At 41.8% G+C, this 17,360-nt stretch overlaps 1 protein-coding gene across 1 annotated transcript in view; it reads right to left on the bottom strand.

The window, feature by feature from the left end:
- LOC109866250 (arf-GAP with SH3 domain, ANK repeat and PH domain-containing protein 2-like) overlaps positions 1-17,360 on the bottom strand; it is a 44,859-nt gene that overhangs the window by 12,808 nt on the left and 14,691 nt on the right. Inside the window, exons 2-14 of the mRNA XM_020454805.2 lie at positions 12,751-12,823; positions 11,336-11,481; positions 9,014-9,088; positions 8,628-8,677; positions 7,640-7,769; positions 6,733-6,818; positions 6,517-6,592; positions 5,941-6,027; positions 4,908-5,008; positions 4,431-4,500; positions 2,055-2,142; positions 1,824-1,872; positions 12-181 (exon numbers count right to left, since the gene is read on the bottom strand). Of these exons, the coding sequence (XP_020310394.1) occupies positions 12-181; positions 1,824-1,872; positions 2,055-2,142; positions 4,431-4,500; positions 4,908-5,008; positions 5,941-6,027; positions 6,517-6,592; positions 6,733-6,818; positions 7,640-7,769; positions 8,628-8,677; positions 9,014-9,088; positions 11,336-11,481; positions 12,751-12,823 (1,201 nt within the window). The remainder of the gene's footprint in view (positions 1-11; positions 182-1,823; positions 1,873-2,054; positions 2,143-4,430; positions 4,501-4,907; positions 5,009-5,940; positions 6,028-6,516; positions 6,593-6,732; positions 6,819-7,639; positions 7,770-8,627; positions 8,678-9,013; positions 9,089-11,335; positions 11,482-12,750; positions 12,824-17,360) is intronic.

Below are 17,360 nucleotides of genomic sequence, written 5' to 3'. Positions count from 1 at the left end.
GTGTCACTCACTAGGCGCTCCACAGTCGCAGCAGACGTCGTTGCCGCTCATCCTCTTGACCTCACTGACGATGGCCTTGGTCAGCTCCTGCACTATGTTGTTCTCCCCTCCCTCGTCCTGGTCTCCTTTGAAGGCATTGTTCAGCGCCTCCTCCTTACTGTTCTGCAGGACTGAGATCCATCTGAAAACACAGGCAGGTCCAACCGAGACAAAACGTAAGCTTGGAGGCAACGTGTACGTCCCAAATGGCACCCTATTCCTTATGTAGTGCACTACTTTTGACCAGAGCCGAGTACACGTTATAGGGTGTCATTTGGAATGCCTACAACGTCAAAGAGGGTCTGAGAAGTGACTAATTACATGTACCCCCTGTATCATGTATACACATAATGAAGAGCAGGGTTCCCCAACTGTTTTCTGAGCAAAAAAAAATACAAAGAAACAAATGTATTTATTTTTTATGGTTGAACATAAAATACTGTAAAATCACCAGCAAATCAGCTTCAAGTTATTTTAATTTAGGAAATTCTAGAGAGATACACTAAATACACAAAGGAGTGGATTCGGATATTTCAGCTGACAGGTGTATAAAATCGAGCACAAAGCCATGCATTGTTCCAACATCTAGTAGAAAGACTTCTCAGAAGAGTGGAGGCTATTAGAGCAGCAAAGTGGGGACTAACTCCATATTAATGCCCATGATTTTGGAATGAGATGTTCCCACGAGCACATGTCCACATACTTTTGGTCATGTAGTGTATATGTGATCATATACACATTTTAAGTGATGATTATTTAGTCAAAAATTATATCTGTTTTAGCTTCCCGCGGTAAATTTGTAGTCTACAAATCATTTGTAATTATGTTCCGGCCTCCATCCACTCAAAAAATAAATCGGCCCGCGGCTGAATCTAGTTGATTTGCCCTGATATAGGGTGATCAATCAAAAACACATATTTTAAAACAATGTTAATTGTGTAGATACTCCTCTGAGAAAACCAATGGTCCAAACTTCACGTCTCTATCATAATCCGTTCAAAGGTTGGGCTTTGTAGGAAGGCCAAAATCAGGGTGACTATGGAGGCCAGAGAAGAAAATAGCATTGCGTCAGCTAGGCTGTATGCTGTTTGAGAATTAACAGGCACTCTGACAGGCTCACTGTTGAACTCATCTTTCTTCTTAAATCCGAAGGACATAAAACAATATAGAGGTAAGATAGAAATCGAGTTCGAGACATGACATGTAGTATTTTCATATTTCAGTATACACGTTTCAAATGAATGCAATTCTTCTTTTGAAGATTTCTCACAGAAACATGCATATCTCTATGAAATGTCAACAGAGCACTCAGCATAACGCAAGTTTTTTTGACATTTTCAAAGCCCTTTACATTTAATTCAACTCGTGTCATGCTAATGTTGCTTTTTGCGACACACGGAAACAACTTTGCAGACTACCACCACAACACGTAAAATCCTCAAAAGTTGCTGTGCAAAAGTGCCACCGCTCTATCAACAGAGCTCGGAGCTTATTACCGGATGTATTAGGCACAAAAACCCGAATTTGGGATATAATGCTAATGATATGTTAGAGAAAGACCCCACTGAACGATTCAGACATGAAGAATCATATTTGTCTTGGTAAAATGTATTTTATAAAATAAGGAAGTGAAATTTCATCACCAAACTGTGTTTTCATCCACTCTGGGCAGAGTGGATGGACACCCTGCATAATGATGTATACACAATGTTCGCACACAAACTTGCACCGTGCAAAAGGCACAGACAGTTCACATTGGTTCAGTGAACCCCTATGGTACTTACATCTGACACTCAGTCTCTTCCTCAGCTTGAAAGTGATAGGTTCTGTCATCTGTTTGGGTAAACAAAAGAATGAGATCAGATTGAGTAAGAGGTAGTTGCAGTAAGAGGAGCTAGGCTACCGGAAGGCATCTATAGTACTAGATGGAAGATGAAATGGCTGTCGTTGAAAAACTAGTCCAGGGTTGCAGATGTTTGAGATGGAGATGAGCCTCAAACTGCTGCGTAACATACGGGAGAAGAGATCAAAGCTTTTCTTCTCATCTGGGTTGAGCTTCACTTGACAGGTTAGCAGGTTGAGTTTAGCTGGTGGTCTGTTCGCCTATGAAAGAGGAGCAGAGGCTGATGAGAGAAGAGAGTGGACCAGAAAAATAAGATAAAATGCTAAAGTGAATGCATTTGAATGCTATAGTGTATCACACAGCATGCATGGAACTTTCCCATAAACTAAGTCAGTTGTGTGATGTCAAACACTCAAATGACTTTATCAAATGCAGCAGTAACCCATAAATGTATCATTGTTGAATTAAATGGTATGCTGCTTACAGCCACATCCCTATAAAGGCCCAATGAACAGCATTGTTTTTAGATGTCACACAATTATTGTCCAGTTCTTTAATGAACAAATGTGACCCTTCCCAAATGAAAAAAATTCTATAGTATATTACTGTATAAATTACTATAGCATTTACGGTAGTGTTTTTGCAGACTTTACTGTAGTATTTACTGTAGTATACTGTAGTACTTACTTACTTGAAGTTATTTTGCTACTTTAGTTGTGATTAGAAACCTTATCAAAACATATAGGCCTACATGTGACTATGATTTGAAAAAGTAGAAAAAAAAGGCATGTCACCCCAGCTGCCAAACTAACCCTGATTCAGATGACCATCCTACCCATGCTAGATTACAGAGACATCATTTATAGATTGGCAGGTAAGGGTGCACTCGAGCGGGTAGATGTTCTTTACCATTCGGACCATCAGATTTGCCAATGCTCCTTATAGGACACATCACTGCACTCTATACTCCTCTGTAAACTGATCACCTCTGTATACCCGTCACAAGACCCACTGGTTGATGCTTATTTATAAAAGCCTCTTTGGCTTCACTCCTCCCTATCTGAGATATATACTGCAGCCTTCATCCTCCACATACAACACCCATTCTACCAGTCACATTCTGTTCAAGGTCCCCAGAGAACACACATCCCTGGGTTGCTCCTCTTTTCAGTTCGCTGCAGCTAGCGACTGGAGCGAGCTGCAACAAACACTCAAACTGGACAGTTTTATCTTAATCTCTTCATTCAAAGACTCAATCATGGGCACTCTTACTGAAAGTTGTGGCTGCTTTGTGTGATGTATTGTTGTCTCTACCTTCTTGCCCTTTGTGCTGTTGTCTGTGCCCAATAATGTTTGTACCATGTTTTGTGCTGCTACCTTGTTGTTTTGCTACCATGTTGTTGTTATGTTGTTTTGCTTGACAGCACCATGCTGTGCTGTCATGTGTTGCTGCCTTGCTATGTTGTTGTCTTAGGTCTGTCTTTATGTAGTGTTGTGTTGTCTCTCTTGTTGTGATGTGTGTATGTCCTATATTTATATTGTATTTATTTTTTAATCCCAGGCCCCCGTCCCCGCAGGAGGCCTTTTGCCTTTTGGTAGGCCATCATTGTAAATAACCATTTTTGCTTAACTGACTTGCCTAGTTAAATAAAGGTTAAATAAAATATAAAATAAATCTTTGCACTTAAAATAGCAAATGGAGGACGCTTTTCTCGTGGTTCATTTTCATTCCAGCCAGGTAGGCTGTAAAGAGAAGCAATGTGCATTAGGAAAGTTGAGAAATATATATGGTAGGCCTAGTCCATAGAAAGCTGATGGGATCCTCCTCTTTTTATTAGAGGCCATCCCCCTCAAGCAATTGCATAGCCTATAGAAATGTTGCGCAACATGAGCTCATGGGCTCTCATGATGTGTTTGATTACATTTTCGATTACATTTGCATTGATAGAGTGCTGAGTACTAGGCAGTTAGGAAGTTTGGTAAGCTACTAATGACCATCAGCAGCATCAGAGCTTGGAGAAGCTTAATTACCATGACTAAACGATCTAGTGGAATTTGACTGCCATCATGACTCGTGACCGCCGGTGTGGCGGTAATACGGTCACCGTTACAGCCCTAATCACAACTGAGACAATGCTATGCCATTAGGATTAATGACGTTTTGACATTAGGGTAATGTTGTCAACAGGAATCCAGTCAAAAAAGAAAGAGAAAACCCTGTGCACAGCAGGAATTCAGTCAAGCGTTAATACAGAAATCAGCCTGCCGAGCGAAAAAAAAAAGAGTTCAATCAAAGATTGAAATTCTAAGAGTGGCGCAGTGGCCTTCTTTTCATCTTCTTCTTGCTCTGTCTTAACATGTGGTCTGGCTCTTCATCAACAACAACAAAAATGTAATTGTGCTTCGTCGTCCACATTGTCGTCCACAGACCTTATTGAATTACACCGGCTGACATGCAGTATGTACAAGCAGCATGCATAACGGCATGGTATGAAGGAAAGTGAGTGACCAATAGGAGAAGACAGGAACAAGAAAGGAAGCCTCTTACCGTTCCATGGGAGATGGTCAGGAACCCGTTCTTCACAGAACACTTCCTCTTCTGCCACACTTTCCTCAGGCTGAAGAAGAGAAGGGAGAGATAATATTCATTATGATACTACAACACTTCTCTATACATGTTCACCTAGAGCAGGGTTTCCCAAACTTGGTCCCGGGGCCTCCCTGGGTGCACGTTTTGGTTTTTGCCCTGGCACTTCACAGCTGATTCAAATAACCTGGATGACCAATCCACATCTTCAACCACACCATTTCCCCGAGCAGCAAATGGAATCATGTACTGTATGCCTAGAGGACATAATATCACCCTATTGCCGATCACCCTATCGCTGCGAGTAAAACGCAAGTGCAAGGTGTCCACAGTGGGTTCCCCACCACTGCGAGTCAAACTACATTTCCCTGCCTTTGCCGGGGGAAATATACAGCTGTTCTTGCGTCTGACCATAGGCCATATTGGTCATCCACTCACCCCTCGCTCCTCTTATGGAGAATTCCACAGCATTCCGTACCGTAGGCCTTATTCCCCTGGAGCTGATGAAGGCTGTATCCAGTCTGTTTGGCCTGGGAGTCCTAATACGCAGGAACAAACACACGTGCACGCACGCACACACACACATGTACAGAACAAATATATAAGTTTCACCTCTCTCAATGCTCAGACATTCACCCAAATCATGTTTCTTCAGCCTCCTCTTCTGAAGGCCTCCACTACACTATGTCACCATACTCCCTACAGTAGTGCACAACATAGGTAAAAGGGTGCAATTTGTAACTCAGACAATGCCTTCAGCAAAATGGAGGTTCAAGGAGAGGAAAAAAAAGGCTTGATTGGGGAAAGAGCAAAAGTCCACCAAGAAAGTACACATTCCCTCTCCTAGCCACTGGTGGTAACCGTCATCTGTCTATTGCATTGTAACTGTAAGCCACGAGCCAAGTGACACGACACATAAGACCAGTCATCTGTAATCCTGTAGTAGACTACAGGTTTGTTAAGGTAGAACTAGTGTCTTTTCCTATTTTGCTATGACAAGACAGGTAAGACTAAATGCATTACAGTATATGCACTAGAACTGGTCTGGAGAAATGATTGATTTAAGTAATTGGATTAGGTCCCTTCCTCTCTGCTACCAAGGTTATGTAACTGGTGGGCTCCCGAGTGGCGCTGCGGTCTAAGACACTGCATCTCAGTGCTAGAGGCATCACTACAGACCCTGGTTCGATTCCAGGCTGTATCACAACCGGACGTAATTGGGAGTCCCATAGGGCGGCGGACAATTGGCCCAATGTTGCCCAGTTTAAGGTTTGGCCGGTGTAGGCCGTCATTGTAAATAAGAATTTGTTCTTAACTGACTTGCCTAGTTAAACAAAGGTTAAATAATTTGTTTTTAAAAACACTGGTCTCCTACTAATACCAAGAGGAAATTCCCTCTAGGACCAAAGGTGATACTGGTTTTAAGTCGCAGGCTTACCGCCACTTCTTACTCCAGTGATTGAGAGCTCACCTCTTTCTGTTCAGACAGTAGGGAGGACTTGAGAACATCTCTGAGCTGACTCAGCTGTTTCCTCTCTCCATCTTGGGTCTGTTTGATCTGAGAAACAGGACATGGGAGAGTCAAGAGACACATTATTGACAGACATGCAGTGAAACCAGGGCAACTACCAAAGAGAATATTATAAAATGTGGATGAGTCTCAAATGACACCCTCTTCTCTATATAGTTTACTACTTTTGACAGAAGCTCTATGGGCCTTGGTCAAAAGAAGTGCACTAAATAGTGAAGTGCACCATTTGTGAAGCAGCCTCAGTGATAGAGAGAAAACCCCCTCTCAGACCAACTCAGACCCACTTCAGCACAATCAACCCAAACACTCAGTTCAAGGAAATGAAGATAAAACATTCCATCTCTTTTTTATAAAGCAGTGTTGGGACTGCCTCCTGGCCTGTGGAGACTCAAACTGACACTATATAAACTTTGAACAAGCATTGTTTGGAAAATGCTTATCAAGCATTTGGTGAGAAATGCGGTGTACACATGAAACCAGGAAAGGATAAAGATAGAGGTCGACAGAGTGGCTCACTGTAATCAAGTCTGTCGCCAGTTTCTCAATGGAAGGTTTGAGGCTATTCACTGCGATTAGCCCATCCTGGAAGAAGCTGTGAGGAGAGAGGAAACAAACACAGAACAGGAATTTTCAGAGTCAAGATGAGTCAAGCATTTGCCCTCCTACAAAAGACAAAAGCCAATAATTAAACATTGATCATGTGAAATCCCCAAATAAATGAAAATGACATACTTGCACTGGGCGTGGAAATATTTGATGAGGTTTTGGAGGAAGTCGACCCTCTTTTTCGTGTCGATTTCATTCACTTTTAGAAGATACTGGAGACAGAATAACACACAGCTAGTAATGGCCACAGAGAGGTAGGATGAGGCGGTGCACTGGCCTGATCCCAGATCGGTTTATGCTCTATATGTAACTGAGTTAGATTGTACAGTAAAACCTCACTCCCCAGGTGTTGAAATGTCTCCACTCGCGCTACTGAATTGGTCACTTTTCACTGGCACAACTGGCTAAGACGTTGTGGTTGTCCCACCTAGCTATCTTAAGATGCATTCATTAACTGTAAGCTGCTCTGGATAAGAGCACCTGCTAAATGACTGGAAAACGTTCATGTAATAGAGGATCACTTGTCGAGCCCAGTAAGGGGACAGGGACCATCACATTATAGCCAATACCCATGATCATAATAGCCCATCCAAACTACCTCATCCCCATATTGCTTTTTTTTTTTTTTAAATGTACTTTTCTGCTCTTTTGCACACCAGTATTTCTACTTGCACATTATTATCTGCACATCTTTAACTCCAGTGTTAATTTGCTAAATTTGATTTACTTTGCTACTATGGCCTATTTATTGCCTTACCTCCTCAGGCCATTTGTACACACTGTATTTAGACTTAGAAGAAGTTATATCGTGATATTGACTGTACGCTTGTTTATTCCATGTGTAACTCTGTGTTGTTGTTTGTGTCACACTGCTTTGCTTTATCTTGGCCAGGTCGCAGTTGTAAATGAGAACCTGTTCTCAACTGGGCCTACCTGGTTAAATAAAGGTGAAATCAAATTTTTTTAAAATAATAATAATTGTGATGCCAGCGAAACAGAACTGGGACCTGGCCAGTGGTACACACCCTCTCACCTCGCACATCTGGAACTGGAAAAGGCGTCTCTCCTTCTCCATCTCCTCAGCGATCTCTCCGCCACTGAACTCTGTCCGTATCATCCCATGCTGCTTGGCATGCTCCTTCTTCTCCTTCTCTATCTTAGTGCTGCAGGGAACACAGAGGTCACAGCGACGATGAGGCTGGTGAAGCACCGCACGAATGGACGAAGAAGGAAAATCATTCACAAATTAACTCATAGCAAGCAGCTGCGCATGGTATCAGTATTTACTCGCGTCAGTTTACGTTAAGAGTTATTACACCGTTCTCATTCATCAATTCGAACCAACATAGTCACTCACATCAACCCAAAAGGCTCTATGACTATGCCACAGGAGTTTGTTTGCACAAGGCATTACTCTGTAGTAAACTATTAACTCTTAAATTACCTGCCAAGACCTCATACAGTGAACTAGATTGATCTCTACCTTTGTTAAGTAACTTAGAATAATCTTTCAAAACACGTCTTTCTTTCATGCCTGTCATTTTGAAACTGAAAAGATTATGTAGGGACGAGGGACATGTGCCGTATAACTGCAGTAAAGTAAACCCCGAGTCTGTCCATACCGTAGTTCATTTGACACTAAAATAACCTCAGACGGACAAAGTATTCACATACCAACAGGAAGCAAGTGCGGCTATTGTAGGCCTAGTCTCATTCTCTCTCCTAAGGGTCTGTCTGTCAGCTGTTTTAGGAATAGCAGCAGTTGACCTTTTACTAGCTACCTTTGTTTCCTCTTCATATTTGTTGTTAAACTGAACCCACATGCAACCTCATGGTGGTGGCAGCTTATGCCCCCCCCCCCCCCTCTTTTCCTTGTGCTCGTAAGCTATAATCATTCATTTAGGCTCAACTCACACATAGCAAGTGATGGTGCTTTTGTTTGAAACTCAAACTGCTGCAGTGGTGGCGGTGGTAAAACGTAGGGAGTTGTAACTTGCGAAAGTAAAGTGACTCTCACTCACAGTTTAGTTTCGTAATCTTTCCAGGCTTTATCAAAAGGCTTTTTCAGATCCTGTTGAAAAGGAACATAACAGTATTACAAGGGAGAGACACATGATATTAGTTTAAGTTGTGAATATTAAACTGACCATAAACTGTGATTTATATTACAGATTAAAGGTCAGTCACATGGACTTTGCTCATTAAGTCATTTACAAGGCAATCCTTAAATGGCTATAGGGATAGGAATTAGGAGGACTATCCTGTGGCTGCGTGTGTTCAAAATGACTAGCATGGGAAAGGCCTACTCCCTACCTCTTGTTCTGACTGGTATTGTAAAACACATGTTCTGATTGGTTATGGTACAACACTGATTGATAATGTTTAATAACACATATAGTATGCCTACCCCTTTGACCCCTTTCAGGTCTCCTTTCAGTAGACTGTCTATGGGGAAGGTGATGATGTTGTTCATGTTCTGCAACTGCAAACACAAACAGGTGGACAGACAGTGTTGGAGTGAAATGTGGACAACCAGTGAAGAACAAACACCACTGTAAATGCAACCTACAGTGACTTGAGAAAGTATCACTTGATTTGCACAACATGCAATTCTTTCTTTTTTTTTACTGTGAAACAAAAAAAACAAGACAAAAAAAAGCTGAAAACCTGAGCGGGCATAACTATCCACTATTCAATCCCATTCAAGAATGGGATTATTGCCCATTCTTCAAGGCAAAACTGCTCCAGCTCCTTCAAGTTGGATGGGTTCTGCTGGTCTACAGCAATCTTTAAGTCATACCAAAGATTCTCAATTGGATTGAGGTTTGGGCTTTGACTAGGCCATTCCAAGACATTTAAATGTTTCCCCTTAAACCACTCGAGTGTTGCTTTACCAGTATGCTTATGGTCATTGACCTGCTGTAAGGTGAACCTCTGTCCCAGTCTCAAATCTCTGGAAGACTGAAACAGGTTTCCCTCAAGAATTTCCCTGCATTTAACGCCATCCATCATTCCTTCAATTCTGATCAGTTTCCCAGTCCCTGCTGATGAAAAACATCCCCAAAGCATGATGCTTCCACCACAATGCTTCACTGTGGGGATGGTATTCTCGGGGTTGTTGGGTTTGCGCCAGACATAGCATTTTCCTTGACGGCCAAAATGCTAAATATTTGTCTCATCTGACCAGAGTACCTTCTTCCATATGTTTTGGGATTCTCCCACATGCCTTTTGGCGAACACCAAACGTGTTTACTTATTTTTTTCTTTAAGCAATGGCTTTTTTCTGGTCACTCTTCCGTAAAGCCCAGCTCTGTGGAGTGTACAGCTTAAAGTGGTCCTATGGACAGATAATCCAATGTCCGCTGTGGAGCTTTGCAGCTCCTTCAGGGTTATCTTTGGTCTCTTTGTTGCCTCTCTGATTAATGCCCTCCTTGCCTGGTCCGTGAGTTTTGGTGGGAGGCCCTCTCTTGGCAGGTTTGTTGTGGTGCCATATTCTTTCCATTTTTTAATACTGGATTTAATGGTGCTCCGTGGGATGTTCAAAGTTTCTGATATTTTTTATAACCCAACCCAGATCTGTGCTTCTCCACAACTTTGTCCCTGACCTGTTTGGAGAGCTGTCTTCATGGTGCCGCTTACTTAGTGGTGTTGCAGACTCTGGGGCCTTTCAGAACAGGTGTATATATACTGAGATCATGTGACAGATCATGTGACACTTAGATTGCACACAGGTGGACTTTGTTTAACTAATTAAGTGACTTCTGAAGGTAATTCGGTTGCACCAGATCCTATTTCAGGGATTCATAGCAAATGCACACATACATATGCAGCCACAACTTTTCTATTATTTTGGGGGGGGAATTTTTTGAAACAAGTTCTTTTTTTCATTTCACTTTTGTGTTTGTCCATTACATGAAATCCAAATAAACATCCATTTAAATTACAGGTTGTAATACAACAAAATAGGAAAAGCGCCAAGGGGGATGAATACTTTTGCGAGGAACTGTATATTTCTGTTTATTTTCCCTTTTGTACTTTAGCAATTGGCACATCATTACAACACTTTATATAGACATAATTTGATATTTGAAATGTCTTTATTGTTTTGGAACTTTTTTAAGTGTAATGTTTACTGTTCATTTGAACCGTTCTTTTCACTTTTGTTTATTATCTATTTCACTTGGTTTGGCAATGTTAACATATGTTTCCCATGCCAATAAAGCCCCTTAAATTGCATTGAATTGACAGAGGCTACTCTGTTCAAGAAAGCCTAAACTCTTCACAAGTCACCCATCACAAGGTGTGAAGGAAACGCTAACAATTCACACTATGAAAATAGCAACTGAGCACTCAACCCTCTCTTGCACAATGTCTTAAAAGGCAAGTTCTGCCCGTTACATAGTCTTAAATAGGTCTAGATATCTTCAAAAGTGTACAATCCACACGCATGGTTGCAACTGGTCAAATGAAAGGGCAGATAAAAACAATGAATAAGAGGAAAACAAGGGCCATAATGGAGGTATTTGAGAGGTGGAGAGAGAAAGGAGGTAGAGACATAGTATGTGACAGTGTATAGCTCTCTGTGTGTGTGTGTGTGTGTGTGTGTGTGTGTGTGTGTGTGTGTGTGTGTGTGTGTGTGTGTGTGTGTGTGTGTGTGTGTGTGTGTGTGTGTGTGTGTGTGTGTGTGTGTGTGTGTGCGTGCGTGCGTGCGTGCGTGGTGGGGTCTCACCAGGTTCTTGAAGAGGGCTGTGAGCTCTTTGGTAAAGACGGCAAACTTGAGGAAGGCTGAGCCCACCACAGGGTCCTCTCTACAGACACAGTTGTCCCCAAACTTCTCCATAGACTGGATGTACTGCTCCTCATTGTCAAAGTGGGCTGGGAAACACAAACGGCGGTCACTTGCAGTCAGTGGTCAAGTCGAACCAGAGTTTAAGTAATGGATCATCACAACACTCTTTACGTCATTAAAAAAAACTATACAAGTGGCTCTCCCATATTCATATTATCTTCTATGCTACGTAATCCAGGCGACTTTTTAGTGGACATTTCACATCTCTGTGATACTGTCCATGTTTCTAAGTTGACCTGACCTATAAAATGGAAACGCTTTGCCTATGACTAATCACCAATAAGCTTTAGGAAGGTAGTTGAACATAGGAGTTGTCAAGACGGCACAAACAGATCCGGGACCAGGCTAATGAAGCCATTCTCACACGGCCTCTTCTTAACAATGAACAGCATGTGAGGGTGTGCGAAGTGTGTGTAACAAACTAAGAGCTTAGTTTACACAGCAGCTCCAAACCAAAGCAAGCGCTAAGGTATTTCCAGCATGTGCAGATCTCACTCGATTAGAGCCATGATTACCAACTCCTGATCGGTTTCAAAAACACCCCAGGATTATGACTCAGGCCTGGGACTACACTGGAAGGTCTGTGGACTGGGTGAAGGGTGGAGAGGGTCAGTCATGGAGAGAAAAGGCCTGGGCCTAGGGACGCTTAATATACCGTATTATAGGAAGGACTGGAGTTACAAGAGCAACACCTCTGTTCTTTTGGCCTGCTGGGACAGGTGTGTGGAATGGGAGGAATGTGGAGAGGTGATATCCCTCTAATTCCCTGCCTCAATCGCTCTTTCAAGGTTGCACTTCGCCTTCTTCATACACTTCATCCTTCAAGGTCACACTTCACCTTCAATTTCCAGGTGGCGTGTGAAGGCCCCCAAATCAAGATCCAGATCCTCTGAGATCAAAATGTTCAATGGTGAAACACTGCAATCGCTCCAATCTGTGTCAGTGTCAATACAGTAAAGTCTATTGTAGTTTAAGAAGCATTGAGAGGTCAATGAAAACAAGAGGGTGCTGCACCAAACACTGAATGGTACAAGAGATTACTGTGCAATCTCTTGAGATATACCAACATGCTGCACAACTAAAACGTTCTGAGGTTAGCACGTAAACAAAAAAGTGTGAAACTTGAGTGGGTGTAGTGATATAGATGCTATAACAGTATACAGTATATGGAAAATGTATACCAGGACTGACTCACGGTACTGTAATGTATAATACTATAGGCCTGGCCTACTATACTGTAAAGCACAGTGCTGTACTGTACTATGCTGTGTTGCGTTGCGTTGAGCTGTACTCACCCAGGCCAGAGTTGTTTATGGCCTTGACAGACTTCTTGATCTTGGAAAGTACTCCCCGGTCTACATCTAGAGCCTAGGGGAGAGAGCACAAAGGGGAAGATCAGTAAGGCAGGTATAGAGAAAGAGATACTGTCACTACTCTATTTCCCTCTATACAGTATCCCTCTCTTCTCTCTCCCAGCCCACACACACACACACACACACACACACACACACACACACACACACACACACACACACACACACACACACACACACACACACACACACACACACACACACACACACACACACACACACACACACACACACACACACACACACACACACACACACACACACACACGCACTTCATAGCCCAGCCCTTAGTCACTATGTGGTTGAATTTCCTTGAGATTAGAGAAGTGTGGTCATGCTGCCCTGAGCCCAGCCCTACTGTTTAGACAGTAACAACAGACATGGCAACGTGCCAGCCAAGCCCACGCCTGCCTGCTCAACCATAGTACTAATGCTATAGCGACAGGCAGCCACTCTGTGTGTGTCCAAATAGCACCATATTCCCCATGTAGTGCACTACTTTTGATCAGGGCCCATAGGGCTCTGGTTAAACGTAGTGCACTATATAGGGAATACAGGTTGCCATTTGGGACGCATGCTCTGATATGAAGCTCAGAATCCTTAGAGAGGCTGTAGAAACAAAGGAAATGCTTTGTGGGAAAACCGCACTTAGGAACTGTGGAGAACAGGTGGTACAGCACTATAATGGCCTATTGAACTATAATATAGAAACACATTAATTAGGCAGATGAGCTCATTCAACTGCGAGGGCTGTCCCCGACTAGAAAAAATCTTGACCTACCAAGAGTCGTTCTGTACTTTCGACCAATTGATTGGTCGAAATGTTGAAACGTATTTTCCATATATAGACCGACACAACTTAGTGTGTTTGAATAAAACTAACTCCATACAGTGGCTTACGAAAGTATTCACCCCCTTGGCATTTTTCCTATTTTGTTACCTTACAACCTGGAATTGAAATAGATTTTTGGGGGGTTTGTATCATTTCATTTGCACAACATGCCTACCACTTTGACGATGCAAAATAAAATAAAAAGTGAAACAAACAAGAAATAAGACAAAAAAACTGAAAACTTGAGCAGGCATAACTATTCACCCCCCCAAAGTCAATACATTGTAGAGCTACCTTTTGCAGCAATTACAGCTGCAAGTCTCTTGGGGTATGTCTCTATAAGCTTGCACATCTAGCCACTTGGATGTTTGCCATTATTCAAGGCAAAACTGCTCCAGCTCCTTCAAGTTGGATGGGTTCTGCTGGTCTACAGCAATCTTTAAGTCATACCACAGATTCTCAATTGGATTGAGGTCTGGGCCTTGACTAGGCCATTCCAAGACATTTAAATGTTTCCCCTTAAACCACTCAAGTGTTGCTTTAGCAGTATGCTTATGGTCATTGTCCTGCTGTAAGGTGAACCTCTGTCCCAGTCTCAAATCTCTGGAAGACTGAAACAGGTTTCCCTCAAGAATTTCCCTGCATTTAGCGCCATCCATCATTCCTTCAATTCTGACCAGTGTCCCAGTCCCTGCTGATGAAGAACATCCCCACAGCATGATGCTGCCACCACCATGCTTCACTGTGGCGATGGTATTCTCGGGGTGATGAGAGGTGTTGGTTTTGCTCCAGCCATAGCGTTTTCCTTGATGGCCCAAAATGCTACATTTTTGCCTCATCTGACCAGAGTACCTTCCTCCATATGTTTGGGGAGTCTCCCACATGTTTTAAATATTTTTTTTCTTTAATCTTTTATCTTTAATCTTTTTTTAGTCTTTTTTCTGGCTACTATTCCGTAAAGCCCAGCTCTGTGGAGTGTGCGGCTTAAAGTGGTCCTATGGACAGATACTCCAATCTCCGCTGTGGAGCTTTGCAGCTCCTTCAGGGTTATCTTTGGTCTCTTTGTTGCTTCTCTGATTAATGTCCTCCTTGTCTGGTCCGTGAGTTTTGGTGGGCGGCCCTCTCTCGGCAGGTTTGTTGTGGTGCCATATTTTATCAATTTTTGAATAATGGATTTAATGGTGCTCCGTGGGATGTTCAAAGATTCTTATATTTTTTTTACAACCCAACCCTGATCTGTAATTATCCCTGACCTGTTTGGTGCCACTTGCTTGGTGGTGCCCCTTACTTAGTGGTGTTTCAGACTCTGCGGCCTTTCAGAACAGGTGTATATATACTGAGATCATGTGACAGATCATGTGACACTTAAATCGCACACAGGTGGACTTTATTTAACTAATTATGTGACTTCTGAAGGTAATTGGTTGCACCAGATCTTATTTAGGGGCTTCATAGCAAAGGAGGTGAACACATATGCACGCACCACTTTTCCGTTTTTTATTTTTAGAATTTGTTTTGAAATCCAAATTAAATCCAAATAAAAATCTATGTAAATTACAGGTTGTAATGGAACAAAATGGGAAAAACGCCAAGGGGGATGAATACTTATGCAAGGCACTGTATGCACTGAGCTTCAATGCTTTAAGTACATGGTTTAAGTAAATAATTAAGACACACACATTATTTAAAAAAGAGCCTGATGTTCACAATGTCATAAAAAAATATGACAACGAGTGTCTGTGTGACTGCCGCACGTTGTCGCGCTCCCCACTGCAGCGAAAAGGCACAACAGCCCAGCAAGTGTTTATTGCCCTGTCTGTGCTGAAGCTGCCACATAATTTCAGCCATTTAGTTTCTTACTTCTTTCTGACTGAAAATCATTTTTTTTTTAAACGAAAATCATTCCATATTCCCTCAACCTCTGCTCTCTTTATGTGAAACATAAACATTGCATGCATGTGACCAATTGGGCCTGACCTATAGCCTATCAATATCACATCAATAATTGGTTACAACAAACTCCGAACACAGTAATGTTGACACACACAATGGATGCGGAAGACGTGAAAAAGAAATGGCTGAATGGTTACCGGTTGGTCAGGAAAAGGGGAAGTCCGATCTGTGGAATACATTTGACTTGGTTGTGGAAACCAATGAAGATCAAAAAAAAGGAAGGTATAGGAGAAAGCATGTGTGCCAAACAGGTGCTGTTAGATCACAATATTATGATTTTCGGACCATTTGGAACATTGTAAACAACACTAAATAAACAAGTGTTACAGAGAGTCTACAGTTGAAGTCTGAAGTTTACATGCACCGTAGCCAAATATATTTAATCTCCGTGTTTTACAATTCCTGATATTTAATCCTAGTAACAATTCCCTGTCTTAGGTCAGTTAGGATCACCACTTTATTTTAAGAATGTGAAATGTCAGAATAATAGTAGAGAGTATGAATTATTTCAGCTTTTATTTCTTTCATCACATTCCCAGTGGGTCAGAAGTTTACATACACTCAATTAGTATTTGGTAGCATTGCCTTTAAATTGTTTAACTTGGGTCAAACGTTTCAGGTAGCCTTCCACAAGCTTCCCACAATGAGTTGGATGAACTTTGGCCCATTCCTTCTGACAGAGCTGGTGTAACTGAGTCAGGTTTGTAGGCCTTCTTGCTCGCACACACTTCTCAGTTCTGCCCACAAATTTTCTATAGGATTGAGGTCAGGGCTTTGTGATACCTTGACTTGGTTGTCCTTAATCCATTTTGCCACAGCATTGGAAGTATGCTTGTGGTCATTGTCCATTTGGAAGACCCATTTGCGACCAACCTTTAACTGATGTCTTGAGATGTTGCTTCAATATATCCACATCATTTTCTCATGATGCAATCTATTTTGTGAAGTGCACCAGTCCCCTCCTGCAGCAAAGCACCCCCACAACATGATGCTGCCACCGCCGTGCTTCACGGTTGGGATGGTGTTTTTGCAAGCCTCCCCCTTTTTCCTCCAAACATAATGATGGCCATTATGGCCAAACAGTTCTATTTTTGTTTCATCAGACCAGAGGACACAAATTTGTGGAGTGGTTGAAAAACGAGTTTTAATGACTCCAACCTAACTAAGTGTATGTAAACTTCTGACTTTAACTGTATAAAGCCTTTAGTACAGCAAACTAAAAACAATTGCATGCTTTCGTGAATAGTGTCTTATTTATTGTTTAGGCTAATTATTCAAAGCTCCCTTTGTTAATTCATTTTAAAACTAAAATGCTTGATTACATTTCAAAGCATGAATGTATCGTCTGCTGTGTGACGGCATGAACGAATGAATGATTGATTGATACAGTAGCATATATATTGAACTATAGGCCTAAGTAACTTAAGGTATTAAGACTTAATAACAGCAGGCGCTCTTAGGCCTACAGCTTGATGGTGGTTAAGCAAGGCTACTATACAAAGCCTACTAATGGTAAAGATATGACATATTATTATAATGATGATCGTAATAATTGTAATAATAGCAATAAGAAGGAGATCAAGAAAAAGGAGGGTATAGGAGCGAAGGCTGTGTGCATATTATGTGTGACAAACAGGTGCTGTTAGATTACAATATAATTTTTCTGCTTGTTTGGAACAGTGTAAACAACACTAAATCAATTATAAGTAATACCCGTCTGTTCTAAAGATTTGTAAAAAAAAGCCTT

This window comes from Oncorhynchus kisutch, linkage group LG21 (assembly GCF_002021735.2).
Source record: "Oncorhynchus kisutch isolate 150728-3 linkage group LG21, Okis_V2, whole genome shotgun sequence".
NCBI lineage: Eukaryota > Metazoa > Chordata > Actinopteri > Salmoniformes > Salmonidae > Oncorhynchus > Oncorhynchus kisutch.
Note: the sequence above shows the minus strand (reverse complement) of the source record. Positions and strands in the feature narration are given on the sequence as shown.